Genomic DNA, 27,292 nt, shown 5'->3' with positions numbered 1-27,292 from the left:
AATATTTTATGATAGACTGACTTTCCTATGCTGCTTTAGGAAATTTCTAGGGAATGTGCAAATGATCAGAAAATAAAGATAAAGGAAATTAGTGCCTTACATGTAATTAATTTTTTTCTAGTGATTACTCTGATTTTTTTGTATACCGTAGGAAATTTTTAATTCATCACTTTAATGATTATGTCTTAGGCCTCTTAAGCTATTTCTGGTGTTGACTGAAAGGGGATGATAATGTACTGTAGGTTTTTTTGACATAGATTGAAATATTTCATTGTAGGTATCCATCTTTTCATTGTGTAAATCACAAATCTAATTTGGTTGCATTCTGTTTCAGGGTCCCCTTACTTTGTGATTTTGAACCTCTACACCAGCATGTACTTGCTCTACATAATTTGGTAAAAGCAGCACAAAGTTTGGATGAAATGTCACAGACCATTACAGATCTACTGAGTGAACAAAAGGCAAATTTGGTTCTTTTAGATGGTTTGTTTCATTAGTGTAAAATGGTTGTTGCTGCAGCTCTGTAAGCCTATCCCTCTCTTTTCCAGGCATCCATGAGTCAGACATCCCCACAGTCGGCTTCCTCACCAAGGATAGAAAGTGCAACAGGAATTGCAACTACTACCTCACCGAGAACTCCTCCTCCACTCACTGTTCAGGATCCCTTATTTCCTGCAGTATGTCCCTTAGAAGAATTATCTCCAGATAGCATCGATGCACATACATTTGATTTTGAAACTATCCCCCATCCAAACATAGAACAGACTATTCACCAAGTTTCATTAGACTTGGATTCATTAGCAGAAAGTCCTGAATCAGATTTTATGTCTGCTGTAAATGAGTTTGTAATAGAAGAAAATTTGTCATCTCCTAATCCTATAAGTGATCCACAGAGTCCGGAAATGATGGTGGAATCACTCTATTCATCTGTTATCAACGCAATAGACAGTAGACGGATGCAGGATACAAATGTCTGTGGTAAAGAGGATTTAGGAGATCATACTTCTCTAAATGTCCAATTGGAAAAATGTCGAGTTGTTGCCCAAGACTCACATTTCAGTATACAGACCATCAAGGAGGACCTTTGTCACTTCAGAACATTTGTACAGAAAGAACAGTGTGACTTCTCAAATTCTTTAAAATGTACAGCATTAGAAATAAGAAATATTATTGAAAAAGTAAAATGTTGTCTGGAAATAACACTAAATGAAAAACATCAAAAAGAACTGCAGTCTTTAAAAAGTGAATATGAAGGCAAACTTGATGCATTAGTAAAGGAAAGTGAGGAAAATGAAAACAAAATTAAAAAGCTGAAAGGAGACTTGGTGTGCCTTGAGGAGGTTTTACAAAATAAAGATAATGAATTTGCTTTGGTTAAGCATGAAAAAGAAGCTGTCATCTGCTTGCAAAATGAAAAGGATCAGAAATTGTTAGAGATGGAAAATATAATGCACACTCAAAATTGTGAAATTAATGAACTGAAACAATCACGAGAGATAGTGTTAGAAGACTTAAAGAAGCTCCATGTTGAAAATGATGAGAAGATGCAGTTGTTGCGGACAGAACTTCAGTGCTTAGAGCAAAGTCATCTAAAGGAGTTAGAGGATGCTCTGCATGTCAGGCACACACAGGAGTTTGAGAAAGTTATGACAGACCACAGAGTGTCTTTGGAGAAATTAAAAAAGGAAAATCAACAGCGAATCGATCAGATACAAGAGTCTCACGCCACAGTTATCCAGGAGAAAGAACAACAGCTAGAGGAATTAAAACTCAAGGTTTCAGATTTGTCAGACATGAGATGTAAGTTAGAGGTTGAACTTGCGTTGAAGGAAGCAGAAACTGATGAAATAAAAATTTTGCTGGAAGAAAGCAGAGCCCAGCAGAAGGAGACCTTAAAATCTCTCCTTGAACAAGAGACAGAAAATTTGAGAACAGAGATAAGTAAACTAAAGCAAAAGATTCAGGATAATAATGAAAACTATCAGGTGGGCTTGGCAGAACTAAGAACTTTAATGACAATTGAAAAAGATCAGTGCATTTCGGAGTTAATTAGTAGACATGAAGAAGAATCTGATATTCTTAAAGCTGAATTAAACAAAGTAACGTCATTGCATCACCAAGCATTTGAAATAGAAAAAAACCTGAAAGGAGAAATAGCTGAACTGCAGAGTAAATTGGATGCAGAATTGAGTGCTCTTGAAAAACAAAAAGATGAAAAACTCACCCAACAGGAAGAGAAGTATGAAGCTATTATCCAGAAACTTGAGAAAGACAAAGAGGAACTTGTCATGAGCCAGGAACAAGACAGAGAACAGTTAATTCAGAAGCTTAATTTTGAAAAAGAAGAAGCTATTCAGACTGCCCTAAAAGAGTTTAAATTGGAGAGAGAAACTGTTGAGAAAGAGTTACTAGAAAAAGTTAAACATCTTGAGAATCAAATAGCAAAAAGGTAAGAATTACTTTAAAAGTCTGTAATTATAAAATTAAAATACTGGTGATTCAAATTTTAATTGTGTATATAATCACAGTACATTGATTTACTTAGGCCAATATAGTAATTGGTATTTTTATGAAGTAAAATATTTTACTTTATAGTCAGTGTTTCTTTCAAACATTTAAAAAATAACAGACTACATAAGCTCATTAGTGGCTTTAAAAATGGATGAGTTTCTTAGGTTTCCAGAGAAATGATTTTTTGAAAATTTCAAATGTCTTTCAGGTTTTCTTCCTTTTTTAATTCATTAATTTCCTTCTTTTGGTCTATTTGAAGTTTTTACCTAATTTCTTCTGTTGAAATTACTTTTTACCATTCTTTTAAAAAATTGCATGTATATGAAAGATAACAGTTTCATCTGAGCAGTGCTTACTTTAAAGAGTAAAATCTAAATTGGGGCTAAATGTTTCATCACTGTTATTTCCTTGATATTACAATTTTAGTTATTCCCTCAGTGGCTCAAAAGATAATGTTTTTAAATTCCGGGTTTTATACAGTGGTGGGTTTTTTTTTTCTTTTTTTCTTTTTTTTTTTTTTTTTGCATTTTAAATATTGTGACTGTCTGATGTTATTACCTTTTGATCAGCGTTTCTGCTCTTTAAACTTCAGTAAGGGGTTTAATGGCCTAATGAACAACTTCTAGAACATTATCAATTTGTTTTGTCATTAATTCTTCTGAGTGAATTATTTATAGGTTTGTACACCTTATACTTTAACCTGTTTCTTGCTTTCTCACTTTTATAATCTCTTGTGATAGACTCTCTGCTGTGTAATATTTGTATAGTATTCAGTTAAACCTCCCACTCGGTTTTGAAGACATGAACTCTTTATGTATTCTGGGAGGATTGGAGGGTTTAATACAGGAATTAGGGCCTGCACAAATGTTTACAAAGCTGGGGGGAGCTAAGGTCAAGGGAATGATTTCTGAAAACCAGGAAAACTCTGAGTGAAATATCAGGAAAACAGATGCTGAAGTACCCACGAAAGCTGAGAATTATTCATGGCTCACTGCAAAGCTGCTGTAGCAATCAAGAATCTGTTCAAAGCCCCAGTAATGTGGCTCGGTCTGCAAGTTCTCAGTTACTTGACAGGAAGCTCCTGTGAAATTTCATCTGGGTGCACCTAGCTTTAGGGAGTAAGCCTGGACTGCTTTTCTGCTTTCCTGATCTTGTGCATATTCTTTTTATTGGCAAACTTGCAGTTAGAAGGGGATTCTGGAAAATAAAGCATCTCTGTAGTACAGTGCAGATGAGATTCTAGAAGAGGGATGAGAGCAGTGGCTGGATGATGACAGTCCAGCACTGTATATACCCTCCCCCATTTCCGACTCAGGGGTCTCTCAAGTCTCTTTTACCCATATTGAACTTCAAAATAAAGACACTTAAAATGTCGTTTCTGTCGGACATGATTCAGCTTATGTCTCTCATATCTCCTCAGTTAGCCTCTCCCTCTTCCAAAGGTGAGCCTCAAACTAATGTCATTATAGCTGTCCTTGAACTCTGTTCATTTATCTTTCTGCACAGACACAATATCTCTTTGATATTCCTTAGGTTAAATACTGAAATATAGGGTTAATTACAATTGTCACAACACTTATTACATACTAAGATACTGAGAGAAGGGGATAAAGATAAATTCATCCATATGTATAGGCTTAATTGTGGTAGTCTTTATTTCTGTAACTAGTCTCATAGCCCTAGTAGGTATTTACAGCTTTCTTCTATTTTTTACCTTAGACATTACCTCAGCTGATTTTACTTGACCTGAAGAGACTGCCAATAATGATTCCTCCTGTAATACATTTGCTGTAGTTTCTCACTTGACTGTTTATCAATGGACATGGCAGTGCAAGAGACACCCTAGAAAAGCTTCTGACTTCGGGGCATATTCCTCTGACTTACTGTGTAGGAACAACTGTTTCTCATTGATAGCTAAGTTATATAAATACATACTGCAGCTTCCTTGTGTGTTGATTCAGTGCTGAGATGAGCCCTGGGTATCTTTGTGGTAGCTTAAGCTTCCAGCTGAGTGGGACCCTGGTTGTATCTCCTGGTAAAGGAATTCTTTTCGGGGGAACTAAACTGGCACAGTCCAAAGTTGTAGAGAAGAGAAGTAGAATTTTTGCTGTTGGCTCATTGAAATTATTCCAGTTTTTTTTTTCTTTTTTCAAATTTTTATTTAAATTCTAGTTAACGTGTTATTTCAATTTTTATCCTTGGTTCTCCAACCTACATATTCTAACTGGGAGAATTAGTTTCACATAGTAGTATCTGGTTAGGGCATGTACTGCATTCTTTACCCTAGCCATTCAAAATGACAGGGTGCCTGAGTGGCTCAGTCAGTTAAGTGTCTGACTCTTGATTTCAGCTCAGGCCTTGCCCCTGACCATTTCTCCTCCTAGTAATTCCAAGTACACTGCTTGACAAATTGCCACTAGGAAGATTTCCCTTCACTATTGTTCTTTAGAGCCACTCCTCGGTGGGGCTCTAATACCTCAACTGTACTTTTGAGTAGTGTCGGTATATTTTGCAGAATCATGATGAAACCAGGCCTGACAGTTTTTTTCACTCATACTCAATATCAGAGTCGTGATGGAAAGAAAGGAGGCAATGTAGGAGGAGAAAGCACCTTGGGAACCTGAATCTCTTGATCTGTTTGTACCATACTTGTGCCATATTTTGTTGGGTCTCAATGTATGCCACATCTAGCTTGTGATGGAATATTGCTGTGTATACCCAACTTTATGGTTTGATGGCTTAGACAACATTCACTTTATGATGGGCAGCTCAGAACTCACGGTAGCTTGGGAGACTGTGGTCAGTCTTTCAATCTCTACAGACCCAGTAGCAAGCCATAACTGCTTTACAACAGGAAAATAGTTATGCACTTCAAAATTCCAAGGGTTTTAACTATGATTCTCCTGTAGGACTTGTCAAAAATTCTATACAGTATTCATTTCTGCTACAGACACTTCAAGCATCTTCTGGGAAGTATGGCTCAAGGGGCAGAGCTATTTGCATGTTGCTCTGGGCCTTACATAGAACAGGGAGTTATTTCATAAATGAGAGCAGCATTCCCAAGTGTACTATGTATATTGCCTCCAAAAGTCAGAGATGCTCACCTACAGGCAGCTTGTCCCTTCACTTTAGAGGGGATTTCTCATATGACTGGACCCCTGGATACTTAGAAATTTCACTGTGCTGACAAACTCCTGAATTTCCATGGTTTTTATTGCTCATCCTCTGGCACTCATGTGTCTTGCCCGGATAGCTGAGGTGGTTGCTACTTCCTGTTTACTCGGCCTAACGAGCATAAATGCCCTAAATGTATTAGATTCATATGATACCTTTTTTTTTTCCCTTTTCCCCCCTCTCTCAGATTGGTATTGATATCTTGAGGAATAGCAAGAAGAGCAGTATCCCTGCCAACTAGATTTTAACAGAGAACTAGAGAACTGGTATAATCCAGAAATAAGACGTTGGAAATGTGTTGCTGTTGCTGTAGGTAGAATCTAACTGTTGCTTGTGGTCTGTACTAGGGGTTGATAGACTGGCCTGTGGGAATCCAGCTTACTACTTGTTTTTGTAAACACATCTCTGTTGGAATACACAGATGCCCTTTCCTTTACCTGTCGCCTGTGGTTGCTTTTGGAAGAGTTGAGTAGGTATGACAGATATCACACTAACTAACACGTTTACAAGATCTTCTTCCCTTTACAAAATGTTTGTCAGCCTCTAGTATATACTTATAGCTATGAAGAGGGAAGAAATCGCTAAGTCACTAGCTCCACGTCAGGCAGTAGTGGCCTTGTTGATTTACTCCAGAAAAGAGGTCATATGTGAAGTAACAGTTTTCTTGGAGTCACTACCTGATTAAATTAATGAGAATCCATTGCTTATTTTTGTATGTTTCCTACAGGACATATACTTAAGTTGAATAAGAACGTTATAGAAATTGCCCTTACATCATGTGAAATGAGAAACTGTTGTAGAGATTTTACTTGTTTTTTTTTTACCATAATAGTTCCTCATTCCATGAGTAAGGAACCAATAAGGAGTCTCCCACAGTTGCTTCTATGTGTATTCCACTAGAGATTCTATAGGTAGGGGCGTATTGTATTACTTGTCTATGGTAAAGGACCCACTGGACCCAAACTCCATTTATCACGTGGCTATCAGTAATCTCCTGGTGGACCACAGTAGCCTTAGAGCCCCCTCAGAGCCAGTATTCATTTGTCCCCCAAAAGTTGGTTAATTACTTTTCCAGAATACATACTCAGCCTGAGCAGTGGGCACAGTTCCCTATGCTAAAGACTATAAAGAAGACAACTTTATAAAACTTTTGACACCGTAGTTGGTGACTGACTCAGAGCTTGGGATTAGGTGAGGGGTGGTGACTCTTTTTATTTAAATTAGCTCTCTTGAGCACTAGATATTGAGGTTTTAAAAAACAGTTTTAAAAAAAAATTTTAATAATCCTTTATCATCCCATTCTGTTATGGCCCTGTGGTTAGCCAGTGCCAAAGATTTTTCTGGGTTATACCTTCTGATCGCTGCTCTGGATCTGCTGCCTGTAATAGTACCAGATCATGTCTCTGGTTAAGTGCCACTAATTGGCCTCTACCACTCCAGAATCCTGTCATTCCCATTTAATTCACTGAATTTCAGTGATTTCATCTCCCTCTGCTATCCCTGTCCTACAGAGCTTTTCGAAGTTGAATTTCTTAAAGCCTTGGTGAAGGGCATATTCTTTGGGTCCTCCCAGGATATAAATAATAAATCTCTTCCACTGTGCCTATCACCATCATTCTTTGGATGCATTCCTCAAAGACCAAGGATCAGTAAATGTGTTCTTTAAAAAACTATTTTCTAAAATGAAAATAAGCGAGAATAGTGCCATTTGTTTTATATATTTGCAGATCTCTTTAATGTTTGGCTTAATGGATTCTCATATTTGCTTCTGCATCAAGTCTATTGCAATATCTTTTGATTAATGTATGATAAAAATTCAGCCTTTCACTTACACGTAATTAGAAAAAAGGAATATTTCAATAACTTTTTCGGATACTTTTGATACTAAATCAAAATCCAACAAATGATAATTTCTTAAACATTAGTTTCAGTATGGAATATGAAACTGCCAAATGGATTTTTTTCATGCTGTTTATGCTAATATCTGTTGAACTGTCTTGCACTTTGAGTGGCTGTTTTACTCTTGCATAATTCTGTAGCACAACAAATTGGCCATTTGAAAAACACTAGTTCATTGAGTTACGCAGATCTGGTAAGTCCTGACATATTTTATTGACAGAAAAATCAGATGTGTTAGTATACCTACCAATTTTATGAGAAAGATCTTAAGTACTGGAAAACTCCCAAACACAGTAGCAGTTACAGGTTTTCTATTTTTTTTTTTCCCTGTTTGGTTTTTTGGGTTTTGTTTTTAAGTAATTTCTGTGCCCAGTGTGGGGCTCGAACTCATGACCTTGAGATCAAGAATCTACATGCTCTACTGACTAAGTCGGCCGGGTGCCTCAGGTTTTCTAAAATTTTAATTTATTTTTAGAGAGTCACTTTTTACCATTGGTAACAAATTCTGTCACTTGTTCATTGAAGTAACAAGCTCACATTGGTCATTTTTGAGAAAGTGTCTGTTAAAAACCCAAATCCAAATAACCAAGGATTGTCATTTTTCAAATAGAAATGCGAGAGCATAGGGCACCTGGGTGGTTCAGTCGTTAAGCGGCTGCCTTTGGCTCAGGGCATGGTCCCGGATTCATGGGATCAAGCGCCGGATTCATGGGATCAAGCGCCACATTGGGCTCCTGCCTGGGAGCCTGCTTCTTCCTCTCGCACTCCCCCTACTTGTGTCCCCCCTCTCGCTGGCTCTCTGTCAAATAAATAAAATCTGAAGGAAAAAGAAAAGAAAAGAAGAAAAGAAAGAAAGAAAAGAAAGGAAGAAAGGGAGGGAAGGAGAGAGAAAAGGAAAAGAAAGAAAGAAAAAGGGAAAGGCGGGAGGGAGGAGGAAGGAAAGAGAGGGAGGGAGGGAGAAAAAAAGGAAAGAAAGAAATAGAGCATGAAAAAAGTAGCAAATTCAGCACACAGCAAAGCAATTATACAAGTACTTTTCTGTGAGACAAAGTACTTTATATGTACTCATTTCATCACACTGAATACTGAAAAGGTGCATACTTAGTGGTAAAAATAGCAATTCTTACTACATCATGGGTATTCCAAAATAAACCTGCCTTTTTCTTTTACACTTTGAGTACCTTGATGTAAAGAAACAATGACTGAAAGTATGGTTTGGCACTGTCATCTTTAATTTATGTTAAGGTGTCAGCAATTTTAGCATCTGTGCAAATGTCAACAAGGTGTAAGAGGCAAATATCTTAGTATTATTATGAAAATAGTTTTGGTCTTATTGATCCCTTGAAAGTGTTTCTAGTCTTACCCCCAAGGTTCTGTGGATCACTCTTTGAGAATCTGATAACAGAGACTGGTTGGCAAACTGTGTGTGAAGGGCCACATTGTAAATATTTTAGGCTTTGTCGGTGATATGGTTTCTATCCATGCTACTCAACTAGCAAGAGAGAAATGAGACAATATAAATGATTGGGTGTGGCTGTGTTGCATTAAAACTTTCAACACAAACAGGTAAAGGCTGGATCTGGCCTGTAGGCCATTGTTTTCCTGTGTGTGGTCTAGAATCTCATCTTTGCATCTTATTTTCTTTTAATGTTGGCCATTAGATCCAGGTTTCAGGCAGTAAATCTAGCAAACTGTGAACATTGAATCTAGAGTCTCTGATTATTGTATCCATACAGATAATATTGGCCCAAGTTACCATTATGTTTGCCTTTCCTTTCCTAACTCCAAATGGATCTGTCCCCATATATACTTCCTGTATTGCTACCAGAATAAATAGAAAATTTTGCCGTTGCAATTCCTCCTTGGTTAGATTTTCAACTCCCCTGGGATCTGGGGATTTGAAAGTAGAGCTGGGTTGGGAGTAATTAAATAGGGGAGCCAGGGAGAAGGATCAGTTTGTTGAGATGGGAACCACAGCCAAGGTGACACTAATCTTTTCAGATGAGGGAGTAGTGGCTGCTGCTGCTGTCAAGGAATGCTTAGGCAGGGACAGCTGTGGCATTTCTAAAACCTTGCCACCTTTAGTCACCTGATGCACACAGCTATAGGTATCAGCCGTTCTGCCATGGAATGATCTAATCTTCAGAGCTCCATGTTGCACTGACAGTGAAGTCATTACTGCCTTCACATCAAAGCAGATCAGAGAATCAATTCCAGATTCCTGTCTTTATGCTTTTCCCCCAAGGATCATATTTGTATCTGTCAGGATTGATTATAGAAAACAGAATCTCGGGGCGCTTGGGTGGCACAGCGGTTAAGCGTCTGCCTTCGGCTCAGGGCGTGATCCCGGCGTTATGGGATCGAGCCCCCACATCAGGCTCCTCTGCTGTGAGCCTGCTTCTTCCTCTCCCACTCCCCCTGCTTGTTCCCTCTCTCGCTGGCTGTCTCTGTCTCTGTCAAATAAATAAATAAAATCTTTAAAAAAAAATTAAAAAAAAAATCTCTTTTAAATACTCCAGGATTAAAGGATTTAATATTAGGATTAGAACTTCTGTGAGTTTGGGGAAACCTAAGGGACATTGTAAAGGAGTTGCTGCCAGACCTGGAAATCTGGAGGTTCAAAGCTGTCTGAAGCACCAGAAGTGGGTGGCTAATCGGAAAATTGCCACAGTTTCTTGGAGACGCCCAATTGTATACTGTGACACCAGTGCAGGTAGTTCACTTGGAAACCCCTCACGAACTTAACAGCCCACATAGCTGGTCGTAGCCACTTCTACAAAGTGACAAAATCTCTCTTTCTCTTAGCGTTCCAGATCTTGTGTGGGTATCTTTCATTGGCAAAGTTCAACTAAGAACTTATTGGGAAGGGCGTTCTGGGCAATGTAGTTCTAGGCTTCTCTGTCATGCAGAAGAAATACTTGAAAAAGAATGAGGAAATCTTTTAGAAGAAATGATGCTGAGGTGAAGACATGGTCCAGCACACCTCCCTGCTTACCACCACTTGGTTGGTTGTGCATATGCCAGAAGCAGCATGGAGAGACCCAACTGCACAGGAGAAGCACCAGCAAGATGTAAATAAGAATATTAATTGTATCCATAATGTTAAAGAACTCCCACAAGTCAGTTAGGAAAAGGCAGGGTATTCATTAGAAAAATGGACAATCAGATCAATGAAGAAATACAAATAACCAATATGTGAATAGCTTTTCAGTCCACCTGGAATTAAGGAAATGCAAAATTAAAGTAAGATACATTTTTTCCTATATAACTAGGAAAAATTAAATCAGTAGTATACATTATTTTTAATGGGGAGAGGGCTTTCTCATACACCTGAGTACAAAGAAAATGAGTCCAGTGTGTTTGTGTGTGTGTGTGTGTGAGAGTGTGTGTGTGAGTGTGTGTTGTTTGCAAATCTACCTACTACACTATTCATAGCTGTGCCTCCATGGAGTAGTCGATGTAGATCTGGGTGAGTACAGGAGGAGCATTTCAGTTTTATAATTTTAATCTCAAAAACGTTTTTAAAAACCCACAAAAAACAGTATTTGTTTACTAGGCCTAAATCTAATATAATTAATGATAGGAGATAGTTCAGGCATCATGATGGTCTAATTTGTATTCAATGCAGATTTTCTAGTTCCTAGAAATGTTGGGTATAATAGAATCTTTTCTGCTAGCATACACTAATTTATTAACAGTGGAGTAACCTATTAACCAGATAAAATTTACATCAGGTTCTTTATAAGGGTATGGAAGTTTCCACCTGATAACAAATGTATTTGCTTCCTTCAGTTCTAATTTCCAGGCCTTTTTAGGGTATTAACATAAGACAGGATTAAGGGGAGCAAACCTGTATTGATAAATTTCTTGGGTTTCTATGCCAGCATTGCTAGGTCAAATAATATTCTTAATTATGAGATACTGTAACCTTTTCTTCATGCATGCCTTCCCTCCCACCCAGCACACAAGGTATCTCTTTACTCCCCAAAGAAAGTGAGGCCATGGTGCTATAAAAAACAAAACTTAACTTTACCCATTACTGTTCCATTGCTAGGGTTAATTCCCCTTGATGACAGAGCCATTTGAGATCATAGAGTAGTGTAAAATACAACAGAATGATGTGGCTAACAGTTCCCTGGGGCCTTTTCTAATGGGAGCCTCAAACAATGTGACATAGCATATATAACCACAAGAAATCCCTGTGCCCAACACAGTATGATTACTGATTGTTCTTTGTGTCTTAAGCTCTCCTTTATTTGGTTTTGCTACCAAAAGACTTTTACCTTATGAGTCAGCATATACCTAATCATTTAATGTGCTCATTCTGGGTATTTGGAATGATTGTGGATTTACAAAGATACAATCAAAGATACATTCTTATGTGCCTAGAATATCTTTTCCCCTACCTGCCTCATCCTAGCACAGCCACTGACCCTTGAAGTAAAGATAACATTTCCCCAAGGTGCACCAAGCAACCCAAAGTTACAAGACACCTAGAAATTATAAATACTACCCGTCTTTACACATACACACACACACAATTAGACCACACTTTTACAGGATTCTTAGCATCCTTTCTCATGCTGAAACCTATCCTCCTTACTTTGTTACTGTGCTCCATTATTCTCACCAACATCCTCACAACAGTCCTTTACAAACCTAAATTTTATAGTCTGTCATTCTCTCTAGACAAAATTCTTTAATGACTTTACATTGTACTGCTAATAAAATCCAAAATGTTTTCTGTTCATGATCTGACTTCGCCCACTGCTTCTCTAACTTCATTCCTCACTATGGTCACCTTGCTTACCTGCCTGAAACCTGGCTTTTTGTTTTTTCCCGTAACAGTTCACTTGTCCTGTTAATTATAGGGATAATTCTTCAAAATATCTCTCTTACTTGCTAAAGGTAGACATTAGCCAAACAGTATTAAAGAAAACCTAATGGGGGCACCTGGGTGGCATAGCGGTTAAGCATCTGCCTTTAGCTCAGGGCGTGATCCCAGCGTTATGGGATCGAGCCCCACATCAGGCTCTTCCTCTGTGAGCCTGCTTCTTCCTCTCCCACTCCCCCTGCTTGTGTTCCCTCTCTCGCTGGCTGTCTCTATCTCTGTCGAATAAAGAAATTAAAAAATCTTTAAAAAAATATTAAAAAAATAAAAAATAAAGAAAACCTAATGCATAAACTCTGCCTATACCAATTTTAATCCTTAACACTTCGTTGTTAGTATGTTGAGTCCATATTTATATTCTAGTTCCTGAGTAACACTTTGATTTAGTAGCTTGTCAGGTTTCCATCTATTCTATGATTTTTACTTTCGGTAGCCATTATTTCTCCTCTAGCCCTAAAGGAAAAACTTTGAAAACAAATATTTTACCTTATCCTTTCTACTGCATTAGGATTTAGGTGTTTCCACAGTTGAAACCTTTCTGTAAACTAGGAAGTCTCAGACTTTGATAGAGGTAGTATGTCTCTAACTGCATATTTCATGTTTGGCCATTTAAAACCATCCCTTAGGGGCGCCTGGGTGGCCAGTCGTTAAGCATCTGCCTTCGGCTCAGGGCGTGATCCAGAGCGCTGGGATCACGCCCTACATCAGGGCTTCTCTGCTAGGAGCCTGCTTCTTCCTCTCCCACTCCCCTGCTTGTGTTCCCTCTCTCGCTGGCTGTCTCTCTCTGTCAAATAAATAAATAAAATCTTTAAAAAAAAAAAAATAAAACCATCCCTTAGAAGAAAATGGGCAGCAAATTGATATGAATTACTAGATTTTATCAGTAAATTTGGAAGAATGAGTAAAAGAATCACAACAATTCTTTGTATTATCAGTTGCTGTAATATTAATAGTATGATAATTTTATAGATTATGAAATTACATTGGGAATAAATATAAGCAAACAAGTTCAGTATCCACATTGATTAGAAAATGCCTCTTGATGCCATGGGGCACCATGGCTGAGTGGGTTGAGTGTCTGGTTGAGCATTGCACTCCTGGTTTCAGCAGCCCGGCATTGGGCTCTGTCCTCAGCGCAGAGTCTGCTTGTCCTTCTCCCTCTGTCCCTCCCCCCTGCTTCTCTCTCTCTCTCTCTCAAATACATTTTAAAAATCTTCAGTCTGCCTCCTGATTCCAAAAACATTAAAATGTAATTTAAAATTGTGTAAGTGTACATTTAAAACAATCAATTGACTTAGTCACTAAAATAGTTTGGGAATATTTGCTAACATGGCAGCCTCTTTCCTGTGGTTTAACATATTCGTAACTCCTTTGGTGGGATTAATTATCTACTTCATGGGCAAACTTCTTTGATGTAAAAAGATTATTAGGTTGAAAGCAGATAAAATTAACTTCTGTATCAGAAATTATAATACTTACTAACTTGAGTTTGTGGTTTTTCTCCTTGCCTTGTCCTCTTTGGTACTTTGTCAGCAACCCCTTAGAGGGTAGCTAGTTTTGAGGGAAGTGAATATGAATTATGAATATGTAGATTTGCTGTGTGAACATTTAACTTCCCTTTTAGTTTCGTGTTATTTGTTCATTAGTTAACAAAATGAACCAAAATCTATTTAAAAATTAAGGACTTTCCAATGTATGTGATCCTCACCTATGTGTTTCCTTTTTTCTCTCTCTGTCGTGTACATTACAGTTCTGAGATCACCAGAACTGATGTTGAAGCTGAGCTCTTGAGAGGCATATTGATTTTTTATATTGAAAACATTCCCAATGCTGGTAGAAGCAAGTTATCCTGCATTTATCAAATATAATCATTATAGTCATTCACCGTGTTGGTGTCAGTATATAATCTCTGTTAAACTTTTCCCTTTTACTTGCTTCCCTTCCCTTGGTAGATAAAAAGGGTGGAGGGTTACATAGAAATATCTCTAACAACAATTAATTACTGTTAGGTTTAAGGAAGATACACAGCCTTTCTGATGTCACCTAATTGTGATATTTGGTATATTTATGATTATATGATATTTTCAAAAAAATTTTAATACTATATGTAATTTTCAAGTCTTGCCATTGAATCTGCCAGAGAAGATTCTTCAAGCCTAGTTGCTGAACTTCAAGAAAAGCTTCAAGAAGAAAAAGCAAAGTTTCTAGAACAACTTGAAGAGCAAGAGAAAAGAAAGAATGAAGAAATGCAAAATGTTCGAACATCTCTGATTGCTGAACAACAGGTATATTCTCCCCCACCCTAGTTTCATTTATTTCAGGTCTAAAGAAGATAAACATAAATTAACAAATAAAAATGTTTTGTGTAACTGAGGGCATCATACATCTTAGATACGAGTTTCCTGCATTGACCCTGATAATATTTATTAAATATCTTCATGGTAAAAGCATTTTCTGTTCAGATTAGTTTTTTGTAAAATGCAAGTCCTTCTACTACTTCACACATGATATTTGAATTTTTCCCCCTAAGCTCTCAAATTTTATTATTTTGAATTACATGCTGATCATTACAAATATTTCTTGTACTTTCTATAATTTTTATCCATGTGACAGGCTACTGGTACATACTTATGGACTACTGTTGAATTTTGTTGATTAACCTTATTAATAATATCGAAGAATGTTGAGAGGGTAAAGCTTGTGAGGGAAGCACAGGCACAGACCACTAAGGACTAGGTTGCCTTATTCAGGAGCTTGTGCTTCACCTCACGTACCTGGATGACAGCAGTTGGAGAGAAAATAAAGGAGTGCAACAATTAGATTTATACTTAATCAGCATTGCCTGCTGGGGTGGGGAGAAAGAGTGGAGCACTGTCAGACATGGGCAACTTTGGGGACGATGGATGTCTGCTGAGACAGCTCAGGCCAGGGAGAATGGTGACCTGCTTTTTTTACCCCAAATAATGCTTTTCTGAAACAGGTACGTGTTATAGTTGATATACACATTTGTTTAATATAGGTGGTATTTTCCTTTTCCTGTAATGGTGTGATTACATTAATGTCTTAGTAGAATTCAAGAAAAGTATAGTAATATAGTTCTAAACCTGTAGGACCTTTATATTTTAAGTTTTAAGGCCTGGGGAAATAAAGAAGAGCTTGAAAAGGGGAATAAGAAAGAGTAACCAGAAAAAGGAAAAGTGTGGCTTTATAGAAGCCAGTGAAATGAAGTGTTCAGGGAGGTGAAGTAGCAACCAGTTTAAATAAGAATTACCAATGAAGAGATCATTAATGATGTCCCTGTTTTTAAAAAATCTGAGGTTGTACATTCCTTTGTATAATTTATTCTGTATAAAATGTATCTTTCACTCGCTTTCTCTGTGAGCTCTTTTATGAGCTTTCATTTCCAAAAATAAGTAGGGGACGAATTAATTAGGTGAAATATGCTATTGTAAATATTTGGGATGAATTAACTGACTGAAACACACTATTATAAATATTAATTTTATATAGATACATAAAATATAGAGAAATGGCTTAACAAAAGACATCATAAATGTTCCTTTTGAGACATCTTTATGTATGCTTTCTGGCTAGAAATGATATTTAACTCAATCTTTAATTTTGATCTAAAAATGCCATATTCTTATTAAGTCTCCCAGTTTTTAGCATTATTGGCATTATACATTGAAGGATCATAGATTATTAATTTTGGAATTGGAAATGCTGGGCAGATGGGAAGAGTCCGTTTAGATTATTTACCATTCATCTATTGCTTTTAAGTTTAAAGAAGATCTTAATGGAGATCTTATAAATGAAACTGTTAACAATTCAGTACTCTTCATAAAAGAAATTGCAGTTAGAATAGCCATATAGGCTTAATGTGATCTGTGTGGGCACTTTGATACATGAGCTTCACAGTAGGAAAGGTTTTATAAAAAACTAAAGGTAACAAGTCCAGTTAGTATTAACCAGGTGTGCAGTGGCTATTGCAAATGTCCAGAAAAGAGAAGAAAATGGGATAAAGTCATCTCTATAAGATATTACTGTGGTAATCAAGACTTAGCCAAAGACAAAATGAAGATACCAGAAGCAGGAAGATTATTAAAGAAAAAGTAAAGTGTGTAACAGCACTTACTGTTTTCTTTCTTTCTTTCCTTCTTTTTCTTTTTTCTTTTCTTTCCTTTTCTTTTCTTTTCTTTTCTTCCTTCCTCTCTCCCCAATTTTAAAATCATCTGGTGGTGCTTTTCCTTTGACAATAATGAGAAAATAGAATTCATTTTCAAGGTATTAAAATTGGAGCATATCTTAATATGGAACCTTAGGACAACAGAGTTACATTGTATTTTCCACAGTAGAGCATTCTTATTAAAAAATGAACATCATTGGGGCGCCTGGGTGGCACAGCGGTTAAGTGTCTGCCTTCGGCTCAGGGCGTGATCCCGGCGTTATGGGATCGAGCCCCACATCAGGCTCCTCCGCTATGAGCCTGCTTCTTCCTCTCCCACTCCCCCTGCTTGTGTTCCCTCTCTCGCTGTCTCTATCTCTGTCAAATAAATAAATAAAATCTTTAAAAAAAAAAATGAACATCATTTATGAATTGCATTTTATCTTCTCCACATACAAATGCACCATGCAAAAATATTTGCTAGTTTCTTTAGCCCTATGTGCTGTGTACATGCAGGTAATTTAAGTAGTTGTCATTCTCTCATTCCAGACCAATTTTAACACTGTTTTAACAAGAGAGAAAATGAGAAAAGAAAACATAATCAATGATCTTAGCGATAAGTTGAAAAGTACAATGCAACAGCAAGAGCGAGATAAAGGTTAGTAATGTTTCATAATATATTTTTAACTCCTTTTTAAAATTAATAAAATCACATGAAATGTTTTATAATGTTATTTCAACTTGGGGGGGCCTTCAGATTTGATAGAGTCACTATCTGAAGATCGTGCCCGTTTGCTTGAGGAAAAGAAAAAACTTGAAGAAGAAGTCAGTAAGTTGCGTAGTAGCAGTTTTGTTCCTTCAGCGTATGTAGCTGCAGCCCCAGAACTTTATGGAGCTTGTGCACCTGAACTCCCAGGTGAAACAGAGAGATCAGCCATGGAAACGCAAGATGAAGGAAAAGTGGATTCAGCAATGGAAACAAGCATGATGTCTGTACAGTAAGTACATATGTCTTCAACTGCCTTAAGTAATACAGGCTTTTAAACCACTAGTGCACTTCTGTAAACTACAAGCTGTAAAGATAGGAAATATATGTAGCATTCCTGGTTGCCCACTGCCCATATTTCTGAAAATTGTGCCATATAAGTTCGCTTAAGCTATAAATTTGAGAAATATCTTTTTTTTAAAGATTTTATTTATTTATTTGACAGAGATAGAGACAGCCAGCGAGAGAGGGAACACAAGCAGGGGGAGTGGGAGAGGAAGAAGCAGGCTCATAGCAGAGGAGCCTGACGTGGGGCTCGATCCCATAATGCCAGGATCACGCCCTGAGCCGAAGGCAGACACTTAACCGCTGTGCCACCCAGGCGCCCCAAATTTGAGAAATATCTTAATACAGCCGATTGTGTATATACGATTGTATATATATATATATATGAATCACTTTGGCCTGTTTCATACTTTATATGTGCACCAAAGTTTTCATAGGCTGCCAGGATAAGGATCACTGCAGTAGTGTCAAGCTGTTTTTATTTACAGGAAGTATTTAAATTTTGAGGTCCATTACCTAGGAGGAAAAGGTGTTACTGTAGTAATAAATATATTTATTTTGGTGAGTGTTCATTGGGTTGGGGAAGGCAGAGGAGTTTTTTGAAAAGTAAAAATGTATGCAGCTTTCTGTTTAGTTTAAAAGAAAGGAGTAGAAACTGGTTAACTTGAGTCTTGGAAAGATAAGGCTTTAAGAATGTAAGTGAAAAATAGAGCAAATAAACTAATTCAGAAAGGCAAGGCAGAAGCGTCTAGAGAGCCCATGGTAATTAGAAAACATAAATGACAGAAATAAGTCAAAACATGTGAAAAGTTAGGGATGCCTGGGTGGCTCAGTCGTTAAGCGTCTGCCTTTGGCTCAGGGCATGATCCCAGCGTTCTGGGATCGAGCCCCGCATCAGGCTCCTCTACTAGGAGCCTGCTTCTTCCTCTCCCACTCCTCCTGCTTGTGTTCCCTCTCTCGCTGGCTGGCTCTCTCTCTGTCAAATAAATAAATAAAATCTTAAAAAAAAGAAAATGAAAAGTTAACTAACCTACCACAACAAAATCTCTCAGGGGAAAAAAGTATCCAATTGAATTCTACATATGAAAAGCACCTAAAGAAAAATGATAAGGGAAAAAATATATAAACCATTCAAAGCAAAAGGTTTTTACAAGTTTAAGAAAAAGTTTCATGTGTAGAGAGGGCAAATTTTACCATAAGCAATTGGTTGTTACTTGTAGATGCTTGAAAATAGGACTTTGATCAATTATGTATGAATGAAAAATGGATTAAAACTAGAATGAGAACTTTTCAGAGCCACAGTAACAGAACTTCTTCCTCTCGGGACTCAATGAAGTAAAAAATAAAGCAATAGAGAAACAGTTAGGAAATTCACTGTATACCAGATCATAAAGGAAGTCTCAAAGTTCTAGATATTGATATAATTCCGGCCACTAAACATAAGCAGTTGAAAATCAGAAGTTGATACATTTGGAAATTTGATTATCTATATATTCAATATAGGTATTGATAAGAAAATGGAAATTTAGTTGTTTAATAATCTAAACAAAGTTACCAAAAAATGAGAGATATAATGAAGGTGGTAACACTGGAAGAATTATATAATCTGAAGTATATGTATTAGAAAATGAAATTGATAAAAGTACATGAGCCATGATAAATAAAATATCAAGCAAAAAGAAGGTACAAGTAAATACGTGGAATGAATAGAACCATAACCACAGGTATGGTTTTAAAACTTACAGAGAATAAGATAAAAAGGTTAATCTCATTTGAATATAAGTGTAAAAAATCCAAAAGACAATTTTAGCATTTCAGATACAATGGAGTATTAAGATGATCATTATGACTCAAGGGAGTGTTTCAGGAATGCGATAATAATTAAGCCTCAGAATATCTCGGTGTAACCATATTCACTGATCACATGAAAAGGATTATGTGATTATCTGGATACAGAAATGACAACTGATAAAAGTCAGTGCCCATTAAAAATATTTTTTTAAAAACTTAGCAAACTAGGAATAGAGGGGAACTTTCTTAGTTTGAGAGTGTATACATAAGACACTTAGAGCAAACATATTCAATGTCGAAACATTTAGAAGCATTTTCCATAATTTTAGGAAGCATGCCAGAATGCCAGCTGTTATCATCACTATTCTGCAAGACAGTAAACATTAAGATTGGCAAGTAAAGTCTTAACTGTCACAATTTCATGATAATATGCTTTTCAAACCACATAGACCTAACAAACTATTAAAAATAAGACATCAGAATGTATGTCATAAATATATCAAATAGATATATTTGATATATAAATATATCAAAATAGAGCAGTTTGCTTATATTTATCAGCAAAAGCTGATTTGAATATGTATGTATGTATATACATATATGTGTGTATATGTGTATACATGTGTGTGTGGGTGTATGAGATCCCAATGAAAATTTAAGGAAATAATTTGTTAATAATGAATTTAACAAAAAATGTGCAAGACCCTTGTGGAGAAAGCTGTAGAACTTTATGAAAGATATTAAAAGGCTTGAATGTTAAAGATGAATGGAAAACAGTATTGTAAAGATACTGTTTTCTCATCAGATTTATTCAGTTGTTTAATCTATGTGCAACTAAAATTTCAACAGAATAAGTAGTTAAAATTTGATGTTGTGAAAATTCATATAGAAAAATAAGTGTGCAAAAACAGTTGATAACATTTTCAAAAAATACCAGTGAGTAGGAATTTATCCTGCTGGGTGTTAAGATATAGTCTTAAGCTATATAGATGATAATTAACTTTATATATTGTTGATAAAGTCACAGGTAAATAGATTACTAGAATTGGTTGTCTTGAATAAACCCATGGATGTATGGAAATTAATGGCATTTTAAATCAGTTTGGAAAAAGACATGAGACATTGGAGTAACCTATATTTTATCTTATATACCAAAAAATATTATAGATGTGTAAAGACTGAATATTTTTAACATGCAGTATTTCTTAAAGTAGACTACTTTGAATGTGGAGTAAGGAAGTACAGGGAAAAAACTAATAAGTGTTAACTCAAAATTTCTCTCTTCCTTTCTCTGTCTCTCTCTTACACACACACAGAAATTTTTTAATTTGATGGATATATCTAGTTCCTTGGTTGCAGTGGTGGTATGAGTGTATGCATATGTCTAGACTCATCAAGATGCATAAATGAAATGTGTGCAGATTTTTGCGTGTATCAGTTATTATACCTCAATGAAACTAAGAAAAAGGAAATTGAAGCTAGGGCTGGTAATGCCAACTTGGTCCTTTTCTAATTGCTTGTTAAATGTGCTAGGTTTCTACTTATTTCAGCCTACTTTAGGAATTCCCCCTTAATTTTCTATTTGTGTTTCTAAAGTTATTTAGACTTCCTAAAGTGTAAGTAACTAACTGCTTATTTTAGAAAAATTAAAAATAGTAATTTAGCAGTCATTCTTCAAGTTCCTTTTCTAAATAAGCAATATCAGAACTGGCAATAAACTCTTTAGGAATTAAAACCTTAGAACCCTTCCGAGAACCTTCCGAGTCCTACTGAATGAGAAACTCCACATCGAATTCAGTTCTAATACATTAAGAAAATATCTCCTAACTATCAATGCAGATACTCTCAACAAATACGAATCGTAAGCCAAATCCAACAATACATAAAAGGGATTCTTACTGGGTTTATCCCAGTAATGCAATATTGGCTGAATATTTAAAAATTAGTTTATGTAATATACCATATTAGTATCAATAAAGGGAAAGCATTTAAACACTCAATAAAGTAGGAATTGAAGAGAACTTCCTCAGCTTAATAAAAGGCATCTAAGAAAGCCCACAGGTAAAATCAGACTCGGTGATGAAAGAATGAATGCTTTTCCTATAAAAATCAAGAAGAAAAAGATCAGTTGAGGTTCTTCTATAAAGGGCATTCAGGCAAGGAAGAGAAATTATAGGCATCCATTCCATACTGGAAAGGAAGAAATAAAACGATCTCTATCTGTATCTCTAACATGATCTTGTATATTGACAGTCTCAAAAATTTCACTAAAATCTAAATACTTAAGAATAAGTTTAACAAAAGAAGTTCAAGACTCATACACTGAAGGTTATAAAACATTGTTGAACAAAATTGAAGACCTAAAAAGACAGCCCATGTTCATTGATTGAAAGATTTAATCTTGGAACACCTGACTGACTCAGTCTGTAGAGCATATGACTCTTGATCTCAGGGTTGTGAGTTCAAGCCCCACGTTGGGTGTAGAGATTACTTAAAAATGAGATCTTAAAAAAAAAAGGAAGACTTAAGTTTGTTGAGGTAGCAATACTCTTGTGATCTGCAGATTCAATACAATATTGCTGTTAAAATTTGCCTTTTTTGCAGAAGTGGACAGTGGGTCCTAAAATTCATATGGAAATGCAGCGAACTCAAATAACCAAAACAATATGCAAAAAAGAAAAATGAAATTGGAAACACACACATCCTTACTAGAAAAATTAATACAAAGCTAGGGCAATCAAGATAGTCTGGCAGTAGCCTGATCTATATACATGTGTTTATATATCTATAGATGTGAATGTATATGTGTATTGAAATAGAATTGAGAATACAGAAATAAGCCCTTACATTTATAGTCAGTTGGACCTTTGCATTATGGCCAAAGGTGCCAAGACAATTCAGTGGAGAAATAATAGCCTTTTCAATAAATGCTGCGGGGACAGGTGGATATCCACATGCAAAAGAATGAAATTGGATCTTCTATTTACCTTGCAAGACAACTTAACAAAATAGATCACGGACTTAAATGTAAAAGCTAAAATTACAAGTAAGTCTTTGTGACCTTGGGTTAGGCAAATCCTCTTCCTACAGGAATTAACATTTAGAAGATAAAATTCCTGCCTCAGTCAAGTTGCTTAAAATGTAATTAGGGAATTATACATGAAGAAGAATTTTAAAACATTAAATTACAACACTACATTACCGCTAATACCAGACCTACAAAGAATCATAAGAGAAACTATGTACAATTATTCCCAACAAATTGGACAATCTAGAAGACATGGATACGTTCCTAGAAACAAACAACCAAACAAGACTGAATCATGAAGAAATAGAAAATCTGAACAGGCCAATTAATAGTAAGGAGATCGAATCTGTAATCAAAAACCTCCCAGGAAAGAACGTGCAGGACTGGATGGCTTCATTGGTGAATTCTATCAAACATTTTGTAAAGAAGAACTAATACCAAACTTCCTGAAACTGTTCTAAAACTTAGAAGAGGAAAGAACTCTGTTGAACTCATTATATGAAGCCAGCATTACCCTGATACCAAAACCTGACAAGGGAGAAGAAAAATACAGAGCAGTATCCCTAATGAACAGATGCAGAAATCCTCAGTAAAATATTCGTAAACTGAATTCAGCAGTACATTAAAAGGAGTATACAGGGTGCCTGGGTGGCTCGGTTGGTTAATTGTCTGCCTTTGAGTCAGGTCATGATCCCAGGGTCCCAGAATTGAGTCTCACATCAGGCTCCCTGCACAGCAGGGAGTCTGCTTCTCCCTCTGCCCTTCATCCAGCTCATGCTCTTACTCGCTCTCTCCCTAAAAATAAAATATTTTTTTAAAAAAAGCATACACCATGATCAAGTGGGATTTATTCAGGGCTACAAGGGTAGCTCAGTATCTCCAAATCAATGTGATACACCACATTAACAAAATGAAGGACGACAATCATTTAATCATTGCAATATATGAAGAAAAAGCACTTGATAAAATTTCTAACATCCTTTCATGATAAAAACTCTTAACAAAGTAGGTATAGAGTGAATGTACCTCAATAAGAAACCCTATATAAGGGTTGTACTATATGCACTATATATACCTATGTAGGAAACCCACATCATACTCACCAGTGCAAAGCTGAAAGTTGTTAAGATCAGGAATAAGACAAAGATGCCCACGCTCGCCGTTTTTATTCAACATAGTGTAATGGAGTACTAGCCAGAGCAATTAGGCAAGAAAAGGAAATTTTAAAAACCCCAAATAGGTAAGGAAGAAGTAAAATTATCTCTTTGCAGATGACATGATGTTATATGTAGAAAACCCTAAAGACCACCAAAAACTGTTAGAACTAATCATAAATTCAGTAAAGTTACAGGACATGAAATTGGTAATGTTTTTATATGCTAATGATGAACTAAAAGAGATCTGAGGAAACAATCCCATTTACAATTGCATCAAAAAATAAAATACCTAGGAATAAATTTAACCAAGGAGGTGAAAGATTTGTACAGTGAAAACTATAAGACATTGGTGAAATTGAAGACGACACAAAAATAAATGGAAAGGTATCCTATGTTCATGGATTGCAAGATTAATATTGTTTAAAATATCTACTAACCAAAGCATTCTGCAGATTTGAGGCAATCCTATCAAAACTTATGTGGCATTTCACACAGAAATAGAAAAGAGCAATCCTGAAATTCACGTGAAACAACAAAACACTGAGTAGCCAAAGCAATCTTGAGCAAGAGGAACAAAGCTGGAGACCTCACACTTCTGATTTCAAACTGTATTACAGTGCTGCGGTAATCAAACAGGTGGCATAAACACATACCTCAATGAACAGAATGGAGATTCCAGAAAGCAAGCCCCATATATTAGGCAACTAAAATTTGACAAGGGAGCCAAGAAAACTAATAGGGAAAGGATGGTGTCTTCAATAAATTGTGTTGGGAAAACTGGATAGCCACATACAAAATGAAATTGAATCCCCTGTGTTACATCATACACAAAAAATCATCTCAAAATGGATTAAAAACTTGAACATAAGACCTGAAACCATAAAACTCATGGAAGAAAATATAGGAGGCGAGGTCCTTAACATTGGCTGTGGCAGTGATTTTGGGGTTTTTCACTGGAAGCAAAGGCAACAAAGATAAACAGGTGGGACTATAAAAAGCTTCTATATATAAATAAAATGAAAAGGCCACCTATGGAGTGGGGAAAAAATATATGCAAATCATATATATCTGATAAATTATTAATGTCTGAAATACATAACAAATTCACACAACTCAACAGCAAAGAAACAACCCAGGTGAAAAGTAGGCAAAAATTAGATGTTTTTTCAAAGATGACATGCGGATGGGCAACAAGTAATGAAAAGGTGCTCAGTGTCACTAATCATCAGGGAAATAAAAATAAAACCACAAGATACCAGTCACCTCATCTCTATCAGGAAGTCTATTATTAAAGAGACAATCAGTAGATGACAAATGCTGGCAAGAATGTGGAGAAGAAGGAGCCCTCATGTACTCTTTGTGGGAATGTAAACACTGGCACAGCCACTATAGAAAGCAGTATGAAGGTTCTTCAAGAAATTAAAGGTAGAGCCACCATATGATCCAGCAGTCTCATCTCTGGGTATATACATGCAAAGGCAATGAAACCATTATCTCAGAGATTCCTGTACTCCCATGTTCATTGCAGCATTATTCACAGTAGTCAACATATGGAAACACCCTAAGTATTCTTCAGTGGATGAATAAAGAAAATGGGTAAGAAAATGGTGAATAAAAATATATAATGGATTATTATTCAGCCATAAGAAAGAAGGAAATTCTGCCCTTTGAAACAATGTGGATGAACCTGGAGGCCATTATGCTAAGGAAAATAAGCCAGACTAAGAAAGACAAATACTGCATAGTATACCTTATATGTAGACTCTTTTTTTTTTTTTTAAAGATTTTATTATTTATTTGACAGAGATAGAGACAGCCAGTGAGAGAGGGAACACAAGCAGGGGGAGTGGGAGAGGAAGAAGCAGGCTCATAGCAGAGGAGCCTGACGTGGGGCTCGATCCCACAACGCCGGGATCACGCCCTGAGCCGAAGGCAGACGCTTAACCGCTGTGCCACCCAGGCGCCCCTGATATGTAGACTCTTTAAATAAGAAGTCAAACTCAGAGTAGAAAAGTGGTTGCCAAGAGACCGGAGGTGAGGGAAAAAGGTTGCAAACTTCCAGTTATACAGTGAATAAGACCTGAGGATGTATAGAACGTGTGGACAGTAAATAATAACACTGTGTTGTATATTTGAAATTTGATAGGAGAGTAGAATTTCAGTGTTCGCCCTGCCTTGCAAAAAAGGTAAGTGATGGAGCTGTTAGTTAACTCAGTGGAAGGTCTGCTTTCACAGTGTGTACATATATCAAATCATATTTTATACTTTGTCTCACAGTTTTATTTCCTAATAGTAGTAAAAATACAAGCCGACACCCTGTTCACATTTTTTCTTTTCTGAGTACTTTAGTGTGATGGGCAGATTCACACATGGCACAGTAACTAGCACATTTATAGTCATTTAGTAGTATTTTTGAAGTCTTCATTGGTATTTGGTCTATTTTTTGTAAAATAAAACTTTAAGTTCTGTAGCTTACTCAAGGACGTGTAGCATTTTGTTTTGTTTCTAGTTTTAATAGTGAAGCCACCCAAGATGTAACACTTGATTGGTAACATGGGCTAACCCACATACAGGAAGAAGAGTGGTTCTTAATCCCTGGGGGAAAAAAACTTAAAATTCAAAAGACCTTATTTCTAGAAAAATGCATGCACAAAGTTTTGCTTATAATTTCAAATGGTTTGTAGATCTAGATTCAAGACCTGGTACAAAGAATATACACCATTAAAATGTATCCTAATTTAAACAGGCTGCTTTTGAATATTTAGTGCAAACCTTTAAATTTTTTAAGTGCTCTGTATTAATAGTTAAATTTCCAAATCTTACTGGAAAATGTATAATCCAGAATTTTAAACAACTGAAACTAAAATAAATCATTCTCTTTTAGAGAAAATATTCATATGCTATCTGAAGAAAAACAGAGAATAATGCTGTTAGAACGAGTAAGTAAATTGCTTTCTTGAACTACAGTGGTTGCTGTGTTCCCTCTGGGGATGCAGTTACATAAACCTTATATTGAAAACATACCTAGTTGTGTTTATAAATTAGATCCTTTTTTTAATGGTTACTTTTGTGGTTAATGTTTTGAGAAATCCTGTCTTTTTTTTTTTTTTTTTAACACAGCTGGCTAAATGTTTGGCAGTAGTATTAGTATTTCAGTCGTCTTATTTTCATTTCTTGCCAATAAATGAAGTCTCTGTCAGTAAGATAGATTGGTGATCTTTATAAAATGAATATATGGAATAATGGTTTTATTCAATAACAGTTCAGAATGTAGCAAAACATTATAAATATGAACTTCATGTATTTCAGAAGCAAGGTAACTGTTTTCTAGAATTGGGTGAAAATAGAATATGTATAATGAAGAAGAAAAGTTAAGGGGTTTTTTTAGAGATTAATTGAACAAAAAAAATTTGGCAATAAGGGGTTTCCTCCCAGTTTTACTATCAGTTTATATATAATTTTGATCCAAAGTTAACATATGTTTGTTCATAGACCACTTTTCATTCCTTCGGCTTTTAAGACTTTCTACATTTTCTTTAAAGGGTTGTGTGATCACCTTTGTCAGAATCAGCTGGGGTGTGTATTAACAACTACAGAATCCTCCTCTTAGGCCATACCTATTCCT

The 27,292-nt window shown here is 36.1% G+C and overlaps 1 protein-coding gene across 3 annotated transcripts in view; it reads left to right on the top strand.

Moving 5' to 3' along the window:
• The window catches only part of RB1CC1 (RB1 inducible coiled-coil 1), a 94,154-nt gene that overhangs the window by 52,091 nt on the left and 14,771 nt on the right, over positions 1–27,292 (top strand). For 2 of the 3 annotated variants that reach the window (XM_034650172.1, XM_034650173.1), the window contains exons 14-19: positions 335–461; positions 549–2,449; positions 14,595–14,760; positions 17,190–17,298; positions 17,398–17,638; positions 26,552–26,606. In XM_034650172.1, coding sequence (XP_034506063.1) covers positions 335–461; positions 549–2,449; positions 14,595–14,760; positions 17,190–17,298; positions 17,398–17,638; positions 26,552–26,606 — 2,599 coding nt within the window. The remainder of the gene's footprint in view (positions 1–334; positions 462–548; positions 2,450–14,594; positions 14,761–17,189; positions 17,299–17,397; positions 17,639–26,551; positions 26,607–27,292) is intronic. The other variant, XM_034650174.1, reaches the window with a different exon arrangement.

The sequence above is a fragment of the Ailuropoda melanoleuca genome, unplaced genomic scaffold (assembly GCF_002007445.2).
Source record: "Ailuropoda melanoleuca isolate Jingjing unplaced genomic scaffold, ASM200744v2 unplaced-scaffold11384, whole genome shotgun sequence".
In the NCBI taxonomy this organism is placed as follows: domain Eukaryota; kingdom Metazoa; phylum Chordata; class Mammalia; order Carnivora; family Ursidae; genus Ailuropoda; species Ailuropoda melanoleuca.
This window is presented reverse-complemented; position numbering and strand designations above follow the sequence as displayed.